Genomic DNA, 9,492 nt, shown 5'->3' with positions numbered 1-9,492 from the left:
GGGTTTCACCGTGTTAGCCAGGATGGTCTCGATCTCCTGACCTCGTGATCCGCCCGTCTCGGCCTCCCAAAGTGCTGGGATTACAGGCTTGAGCCACCGCGCCCGGCAACAGCTCATTTTATATGATAGGAATTGAGTCTATTTTTCCCTGGCTGGGTTTGTGGGTTTTGTTTTGTTTTGTTTTGTTTTTGCTATACAACAGTTTTACAGTTTTATACAGCTCAAAAGGTTCACCATTTGTTTTATAGATTGAAGATTTCCAACCTTAGTTAAGAAAGTCTCCTGGCTCCTGAGGTGGGAGTGGCAGGCTCTTCCCCCCACCTCCCTCTCCTAGGCCTGTCCTTAGCGTGTGGGAGGGAGGGGTGCAGTTCTTGTCAATTTGTAGGCACTCTTTTTTTTTATGCGATCTTGGCTCACCGCAACCTCCACCTCCCAGGTTCAAGTGATTCTCATCCCTCAGCCTCCCGAGTAGCTGAGACTACAGGCGTGTGCCCTAATTTTTGTACTTTAAGTACAGACAGGGTTTCACCATGTTGGCCAGGCTGGTCTTGAACTCCTGGCCTCAAATGATCTGCCTGCCTCGGTCTCCCAAAGTATTGTGATTACAGGCATGAGCTACCGCGCCCAACCTGTGTGCACTCTTTATATATTATAACTTGTAATGCTATGCTTTTGAAATGTTGCAAATATCTCCTCAAGCCTTTGTACGCTGTCTTGCAAAAGGTTTTTAACGTGTTATGCAAATACTGCTATCTTGTGCTTCACAGATTCTGGATTGCCAGCCTTGGTTGGGAAGATTGCCCGGTCTGAGCCTGGTGGGGGTGGGGCGTGGGGCTCCTCATCTCCTTCTCTACCTGCCCCCACCCCACAAGGGCCTCTATCCTTATCTCCAGCTTCTCCTTTCCCAAGGTCCTGCCTCCCAGGGAGGGAGCCTGCTCAGCCAGGAGGCCCCAGCCTCCCACTCCCGCCTCCCCCAACCCAGTCTTTCTTTATCTAGAATAAGGGTTGTTCCATTCCTTATTATTATTTTTTTTTTTTGGAGACGGAGTCTTGCTCTGTCGCCCAGGCTGGAGTGCAGTGGCTGGACCTCAGCTCACTGCAAGCTCCGCCTCCTGGGTTTACACCATTCTCCTGCCTCAGCCTCCCGAGTGGCTGGGACTACAGGCGCCCGCCACCTCGCCCGGCTAGTTTTTTTGTATTTTTTTAGTAGAGACGGGGTTTCACCGTGTTACCCAGGATGGTCTCGATCTCCTGACCTCGTGATCCGCCCGTCTCGGCCTCCCAAAGTGCTGGGATTACAGGCTTGAGCCACCGCGCCCGGCTTTTTTTTTTTTTTTTCCTGGCTTTGTTGCCCAGGCTGGAGTACAGTGAAACGATCTCAGCTCACCGCAGCCTGGAACTCCTGGGCTCAAGCGATCCTCCCGACTAGGCTTTGTGAGTAGCTGGGACTACAGGCCACGCCACCACGCTGGGCTAACTTTATTTTTAGTAGGGACGGGATCTTGCTATGTTGCCCAGACTGGTCTCAAACTCCTGGGCTCAAGCGATCCATCCGTCTAGGCCTCCCAAAGTGCTGAGATTACAGGCGTGAGTCACCAGCAAGCCCCTTGTCAATTTTTTTTTTTTTTTGAGACGGAGTCTTGCTCTGTCACCCAGGCTGGAGTGCAGTGGCTGGATCTCAGCTCACTGCAAGCTCCGCCTCCCGGGTTTACGCCATTCTCCTGCCTCAGCCTCCCTCCCTTGTCAATTTTTAAAAGTTCTTCCCATTTCTGTCTATTAACCTATGCCACCCTCTGGGTTGCAAATGACTCCTCCTCAAGTCCTGTCTCTTGTCTCTCTTTATAATGTTGTTGGTCACCTAACATCTTAAGGTGCTAAGTTGTATACACAGCGTCCACCTTGTACCCAGGGTTGTGGGTTTCCGACCTAGGTTAGGCAGGTCTCCCGGCTCCTGGGGAAGGGGCGCCCCCCCTTCCCTCCATGAGTCCTTATCTGGCAGCTTGTCCCTTCCCACAGGTCGGGCGCATAAAAGCGCGCTGGGCCGCGGCGGGGAACTGCCACCATGTCCTCACTGCGCCCGCTGCTGCTGGCCCTGGCCCTAGCCCTGGCCGCCGTGCCGTGCGCCCAGGGCGCCTGCCCCGCGTCCGCCGACCTCAAGCACTCGGACGGGACGCGCACTTGCGCCAAGCTCTATGACAAGAGCGACCCCTACTATAAGAACTGCTGCAGGGGCGCCGAGCTGTCGCTGGAGCCGGGCGCAGACCTGCCCTACTTGCCCTCCAACTGGGCCAACACCGCCTCCTCGCTTGTGGTGGCCCCGCGCTGCGAGCTCGTCGTGTGGTCCCGGCAAGGCAAGGCGGGCAAGACGCACAAATTCTCTGCCGGCACCTACCCGCGCCTGGAGGAGTACCGCCGCGGCATCTTGGGAAACTGGTCCAACGCTATCTCCGCGCTCCACTGCAGGTGCCCAGCTGCCCAAAGCTCCGAGCCCACCCAGGCCCCGGCCCCAGCTCCGCACAAACCCCCACACCCATCATCCAAGCCCCGAGGCTGCTCCACACCCCTGAGCTCCCGACTGGAACTGGGAGCACCAGGCCTCCCTAAAACCAGTCGTGGAGGCCCCATCTCAGAGTCCTTACCCAGACCAGGTCCTCCTTCTCTTCACCCCCAGCACCCGTTCCCCACTCCACCTGCAGCCCAGGACCCTGGGACGGAGATCTCGCCCCAGCTCTGGGATTCAGAGCCAACCCTCCATCTTCTGGAATCCTCCACCTACCCACCCGCCCACAGCTGTTCTTCCCAGGGAGGGCTGGCTAATTCTGGGGACTGAGAAGTCCTAGACCCCCTCACCTTGGTCCCCAGAACCAAAGCCAGCCCCCATGCCTCACATAATCACATCTCCAAATTCCCAGACTCCAAAACTAACCCAGACCTCAAGACCTCAGACTCAATTATAGGAACCCCCAGTGTGTAGCCTTCCTGCTCTCCACTCCCCTAGACCCTCTAGACCAGCCTCAGCCCTAAAACCAGTCCCACAGCCCACCCCTAAGACCCATCCCTGGAGGTCCCTGAGGCCACCTTGCACTCACAGACCTGGGACCTAGATCCAGCGGTGACACCCTCCCAACCTCCCAAGCCCTCCCAAGTCACTCCCGTCCCCCAAGGGCTCCAAGGAGCCCCAACTCCAAACTCCCAAGCTAGGATCCCTGGTTCCTGAACTTGGAGCCTCAGACCCAGACTCCCCAGTCCCCACCCAGCCTCAGGCTTCTAGAACTCACCACACCCTGGGTCTCTGAGAGCCCCTGGAAGCAATTTTTGATTACATTTCAGGTGCAGCTGATGCTTTGCTGGTCTCTCATCTGCAGCTTCCACAGAGTGCCAGACCCCTCACTCAGCCCATTCCTGGGCTCTGCTGAGGGGCCCCAAGACCCAGGAGAAGGAGCGTTCTGCCCGCCCCCCCACCTCCCCTGCAATACAGCCTTTGTGCACTGGTCCCCGTCTGTCATCTGCTTGTCCCTGGGATGCAAATCCTCACTGGACCGGGTGGGATGGAGGAGAGAGCAGGGTGGTTGGGCCTGGGTCAGCCCATACACAGGACAATGCCATGGATGAGGACACGCCATTGACTTGGACATGGTTTTACGTGTGCACAAAGACACGCACCACAGAAGGACATGTGAGTGAACTACAGGGGAACCTTGGGCTGACTGTTAAATATGAAATATGCCCCAGCCTTTTCAGTAAATAACCCTTCTTTAGCCTGGTGTGGTGGCTCAGGCCTGTAATCCTAGCACTTTGGGAGGCTGAGGTGGGCGGATCACCTGAGCTCAAGAGTTGGAGGCCAGCCTGGCAAACATGGTGAAACTCCATCTCTACTGAAAATACAAACATTAGCCGGAAATCACTTGAACCTGGGAGGTAGAGGTTGCAGCGAGCCGAGATCGTGCCACTGTGCTCCAGCCTGGGCAACAGAGCGAGACTGTCTCAAAGCAAACACACAAGCAAAAAACTCCTCCTTGAGCCATTTCTGGCCTCCCAGGGGGCCTTCGGACTCCCTCCATGGTTCCTGCAGGGGACAGCAGGGTGCGGGCCTTCTAGGACCCAGCCCTGGGCTAGGGCTGGGATCTGCAAGTGATCAGATCAGGACTTAGTGGTTGATAAATGCTTTTAATCCCCACATTCCACACACGGGGGACACTGTCATTCACATTTTCATATTTCTGTTCTGGTCACAGTCTGTGTCCCCACACCCTCATGAATGAGGGACTTTGATGGATGCCTGGGTTTGGGGGGTCTGCGGTAGCTGGAGAAGATACACAAAGGGTCTTCGGAGGAGAGTGTAGGACAGCTTTGAGGGGACGACAACTGCAGACACCTGGAGGGAGCTAGAGGAAATTCCGAGACTTAAGAGATATGGAATGGCCAGGCGCAGTGACTCATGTCTGCAATCCCAGCACTTTGGAAGGCCAAGGTGGGTGGATCACTTGAGGTCAGGAGTTTGAGACCAGCCTAGCCAACATGGTGAAACCCCGTCTCTACTAAAAATACAAAAATTAGTGGGCGTGGTGGTGGGCACCTGTAATCCCTACTTGAGAGGCTGAGGCAGGAGAATCACTTGAACCTGGGAGGTGGAAATTGCAGTGAGCCAAGATTGTGTCACTGCACTTCAGCCTGGCCGACAGAGTGAGACTCCATCTCAAAAAAAAAAAAAAAGAGAGAGTAGGTAAGTAGAGATGCTAAGGGGAGATATGTGAAGAGATCAGAGGTCAAGGTCAGTTCAGAAGGACCCCGGGGTGTGAAGGTAATGGAAGATCAAGGATCAGGGGCGGTTAAATGTGACAGGAACTGAGTGAAATGAATGGCTCCATTTCCCCTTCAACAGACATTCACTGCCACTCTGCTCACAGCCCTGGGCTGGGTGGTGCTGGCAACACAGCAGTGAGCATTCAGTTTCAGTGAAGTTCAAAGAAGCAGAGACCAGCCCTCAGCATCCTTGAGCACAGGTGTCTATGCATTCACTCAACAGAGATCTACGGAGCATCTGTGCCAGAGCATCTGTCAGGCACTGAATTTACAAGGAGTGGCTCTGCCCTCACGGGACTCAGAGAGTGCTGGGAAAATGCTGGAGTCCACCGCTTAAGGGTGTGGAAGCTGTCCATCAAGAGAGAAGCCAAGGGCCGGGGAGGAATAAGGGTCCTAAGAGGTGGCTAAGAGTTAGGGGCTTCTAAAGCTCAGGGAGATGCTGTGGGGTCAGGACAGAGGAGCCAGCCAGTCACTCCCGGAGCTGCACAGACACGGAGGAGTCAGTCACACGTGTCCGCCGCAGCCCACCAGGCTCCATGCGGTTCTTGGCCTTGTGCAGGAAGTGGATGAAGCGCACACCAGGACCATAATGGCGGAATACGTGGGACACCTGTGGTGACAGCACCTGGGGTTAGGGAGGAGCCCTTTTCGAGGACCCGTGGACCTGCTCTCCTCCCTCTGTGAGGTCTTGGGATAAGAACACACGTCTGGGGTTTAGGGCCCCAGGGCTGAGAGTCTCACCTGGACCCAGCGGCCAGGGGGTCCTCTCCCAGAAGTTCGGGGGGCCACGTGGTGCTGAGCGATGACGGAGCGGCGGTCGGCTGCCAGGAGCCAGACGTGCAGTTCGTAGACGCACGCATCCAGCCGGCTGTCCTCAAACCTGCAGGCAGGGTCAAGGCCTTCAGCTGCCACTGCAGTCTCAGCTACCCAGCCCCAGCCCCTGGACCCGTTCCCCGTTCCCCGTTCAACACACATGCTGCTACCCACGCCGTGCACAGCCCTGAGCTGGGTGGTGCTGGCAGCATAGCAGTGACCAAGACAGCCCCATGCCCCGTCCACACGGGATTCACAGTCCAGTGAGGGAGGCTGGCATGCCACCAAACATGACAGCCAGGAACGGCCAGGGTTGGGATGGGGAGCACGGGCAGAGGGGTCAGGGCCAGGATGGGGGGACCCAGGCAGAGGGGTTGGGGCCAGAATCGGGGACCCAGGCAGAGGGGTTGGGGCCGGAATTGGGGGCACAGAGAGGTTGGGACTGGGATGGGGGGGCACAGGGCACTGGAGCAAATGCACCTGACCCAGCTGAGGGGTGATCAGGGAAGGCTTCCTGGTGGAGCCACGTGTAAGTGACTCCTAAGGAATGAGACGGAATTTGTCTTGAGAATAGAGGGTGACAGGCTTTTAAGAAATAAAGAATAGGCCGGGCATGGTGGCTTATGCCTATAATCCCAGTACTTTGGGAGGCTGAGGCGGGCAGATCACTTGAGGTCAGGAGTTCGAGACCAGCCTGGGCAACATGGTGAAACCATGTCTCCACTAAAAATACAGAAATTAGCTGGGTGTGGTGGCACGTGCCTGTGGTGCCAGTTACTTGGGAAGCTGAAGCAGGAGAATCACTTAAACCTGAGAGGCAGAGGTAGCAGTCAGCCGAGATGGCACCACTGCAGTTCAGCATGGGCGACAGAGTAAGACTCTGTCTCAAAAAAAAAAAAAAAAAAAAAAAGAAAAGAAAAGAAAAGAAATAAGGGTCAGCCTCAGTAACCCCCTGGCACATTTCAAAATCGGAAAGACTCAAACAGAAAGGGCCAGGGAGGTGGGCAGGGCAGAACCCTGCAGCACCAGGAGGGTCTTGGTGAGGGGCTGAGAGCAAGGGGAGCTCAGCGTAAGGCTTGTGCTCTGGGCAGCCCTGTGTGATCACGGGGTCAGGCTGGCAGGGCAGGGGCACGCACCAGTCCATGACCGTAATGTCTGGTTGTTCGTCATCCAGCAGCTCCTCCCACAGGCCCTCGGCCAGAAGGTCCACACACTGCTGCTTCACTGTCCAGCTGTGAAATAAGGGCCGGGAGAGGCGGGGTCTGCGATCTGCCAGGATCCTCGGGGATCTCCCCGGTCGGCCTGGCTCCAGGGAGCAGGAAGCCGTGTCTTAGCGCTTTCTTAGGGATAGCTTGGGTCCCCACATTTGGGGTGCTCCCTCAGCACCTTCCAGTCTCAGTCCCCATGGGCCCCTCTGAGGGCAATGCATCCTGAACCCCATGCTACAGACGAGGAACCCGAGGCTGAGGATGGAGACGTGTCCGAGGTCAAGCAGCAAACATGTGGCAGAGCCAGGATCCCAACCCTGGCCTGTGTGACCCTGAGCCTCCGAGTCACACCAGCTCATCTACTGCGCAGGAGCAAGGCTCTGTTTCATGGAGGACAGGGGGTGGCCTGGGGTGACTCTTCCCCTCCCAGGGAAAGAGCCTTAGAATAATTACAACAACAACAAGAATAGCCAGGCGCGGTGGTTCACGCCTGTAATCCGAGCACTTTGGGACGCTGAGGCAGGCAGATCACTTGAGGTCAGGAGTTCGAGACCAACCTGGCCAACATGGTGAAACGCCGTCTCTACTAAAAATACAAAATGAGCCGGGCATGGTGGTGCACACCTGTAATCCTAGCTACTCAGGAGGCTGAGGCAGGAGAATTGCTTGAACCTGGGAGGCAGAGGTTGCAGCCAGCTGAGATTGCGCCACTGCCCTCCAGTCTGGGCAACAGAGTGAGACTTCGTCTTAAAAACAAAAACCAAAAACCAATAATAGCTGCTATTGACTGGTGCTAGCCAGACCTGGCCGGGCCCTAGGCTGTGTGTTTTACAGGCATTCTCTCTTATGCTAACCCTGTTTACAGAGTGGGAAATGGAGGTCTAGAGAGGCTAAGTCAGTTTCTCCAGTTCTTACAGCCAGGAAGGGTGGAGCAGGGAATGGAGTGTAGGCCACACCAGCCCCGGCGACTCACCTTTGGTTCTGCTGAAGCTTTTCGGTTCTAATGTACCAACCACGGAAATTGCCTGCAGGTTGGGGAGCAAAGGGTTAGAACACGCCAACACTGGAGGACCCTCCCCACCTTCAGCAACCCAGCCCTCCAAGCACTTACCCAGAGTCTCCAGGGGTCGCTGGGTGGGACCAGTAGGGGGTGCTGGCTCATAAATGTTGATGCCTGAAATGGACAGGTGAGTGGAGCCTCTGGGCAGCCCCTCCACCTTCCACTGCCTCATCCCTCCCTACCCACAAGGCTACACACTGGAAGGGCAGGAATCTGTGCCAGGTCAGGGAAGCCCGGCAGGGATGAGTGAGTCAGGGCTCCGGGGAGAGGGCGATGCCGGGGGGTAAGCGGGGTGTGGTGAGACAGAGACAGAGGGACAGAGAGAAGAATCCAGAGAAACAGACAGGCCAAGAGTTTGAAACCAGCCCAGGCTGGCCAACATGGCGAAACCCTGACTCTACTGAAAATACAAAAATTACCCAGGCATGGTGGTGCATGCCTGTAATCCCAGCTACTCGGGAGACTGAGGCAGGAGAATTGCTTGAGCCTGGGAGGCAGAGGTTGCAGTGAGCCGAGATTGCACCACTGCACTCCAGCCTGGGCGACAGCAAGACTCCGTCTCAAGAGACAGAAACATAGGCAGAGGGGGAGAGAGAGAGGAAGAGAGAAAGAGAGAGAGAGAGGTGTGAGGGAGAGGTGTGAGAGAGGTAGGTGAGAGACACGACAGAGAGACAGGGGCAAAACGGAGAGGCACAATGACAGAAAAGGAGACAGAGGGATGCAGAGAAATGCAGAGACAGTGAGAGACAAAGAGCCAGAGAGATAAGGAAACAGAGAGGAAAAGAGGAAGAGACAGACGGTCAGGGTGGTGCCTCCCGGCTGCTCGGGGCCCTGCGCACCTTCGGGATTGGGCGAGCGCAGCAGGTTGCGGTAGAGCGGCCGCCGTAGCAGGAGCAGCTTCCAGGTGAGGCGAGGGGGCAGCTCCAGGCCCCCGCTCAGCGGCCCCCACTCCTCCAGCAGCAGCTGCCGGGCGTGAACCTCGGACGGCTGCTCCGGCTCGGGGAGCTCGGGGGCCTCCGGGGCCGCGGGCGATGGCAGCGACGGCGGTGAGGGCAGTGGTGGGGGCGACGGCGGCGGTGACGGCGACCGTGGCGAGGGAGGCAGCTCCTGCGGGCTCGCGGGCCCATCGGCTTCCATCCCGCCACCGAGCGCGTGTCCCTCACGCACCTCCTCCATCCCTCGAGGCTGCACGACTGTCCCTGTTTCGCAGGGCTGGGGTTAACTGGGAGCGGGAAGGGGCAGGGCACCCCGGCTGGCATTTAAGAGAGGGGCGTGTCGGGGGAGGATCTTGTCCCTCGGACCCTCCTCCCTCAGACCCAGGAGTCCAGGTCCCCAGCCCCTCCTCCCTCAGACCCAGGAGTCCAGGTCCCCAGCCCCTCCTCCCTCAGACCCAGGAGTCCAGGCTCCCAGCCCCTCCTCCCTCAGACCCAGGAGTCCAGGTCCCCAGCCCCTCCTCCCTCAGACCCAGGAGTCCAGGTCCCCAGCCCCTCCTCCCTCAGACCCAGGAGTCCAGGCTCCCAGCCCCTCCTCCCTCAGACCCAGGAGTCCAGGTCCCCAGCCCCTCCTCCCTCAGACCCAGGAGTCCAGGTCCCCAGCCCCTCCTCCCTC

At 57.4% G+C, this 9,492-nt stretch overlaps 2 protein-coding genes across 2 annotated transcripts; one reads left to right on the top strand and one right to left on the bottom strand.

Moving 5' to 3' along the window:
- The first annotated feature begins 2,053 nt into the window (after nt 1–2,053).
- LOC105495380 (syncollin) lies at nt 2,054–3,494 on the top strand. The gene is made up of 2 exons (XM_011764823.2): nt 2,054–2,463; nt 3,331–3,494. Exons 1-2 carry the CDS (start codon nt 2,063–2,065, stop codon nt 3,338–3,340), a joined length of 411 nt encoding a protein of 136 aa, XP_011763125.1. The 5' UTR covers nt 2,054–2,062; the 3' UTR covers nt 3,341–3,494.
- A 653-nt stretch (nt 3,495–4,147) lies between these two features.
- LOC105495381 (NCCRP1, F-box associated domain containing) lies at nt 4,148–9,206 on the bottom strand. Its single transcript, XM_011764824.2, has 6 exons — nt 8,724–9,206; nt 7,936–7,998; nt 7,798–7,849; nt 6,753–6,848; nt 5,545–5,683; nt 4,148–5,413 (listed from the first exon to the last, which is right to left on the bottom strand). The coding sequence occupies exons 1-6, from the start codon at nt 9,058–9,060 to the stop codon at nt 5,273–5,275; spliced, it is 828 nt and encodes a 275-aa protein (XP_011763126.1). The 5' UTR covers nt 9,061–9,206; the 3' UTR covers nt 4,148–5,272.
- Between the last annotated feature and the right edge of the window lie 286 nt (nt 9,207–9,492).

Source organism: Macaca nemestrina, chromosome 20 (genome assembly GCF_043159975.1).
Source record: "Macaca nemestrina isolate mMacNem1 chromosome 20, mMacNem.hap1, whole genome shotgun sequence".
Lineage (NCBI taxonomy): Eukaryota > Metazoa > Chordata > Mammalia > Primates > Cercopithecidae > Macaca > Macaca nemestrina.
This window is presented reverse-complemented; position numbering and strand designations above follow the sequence as displayed.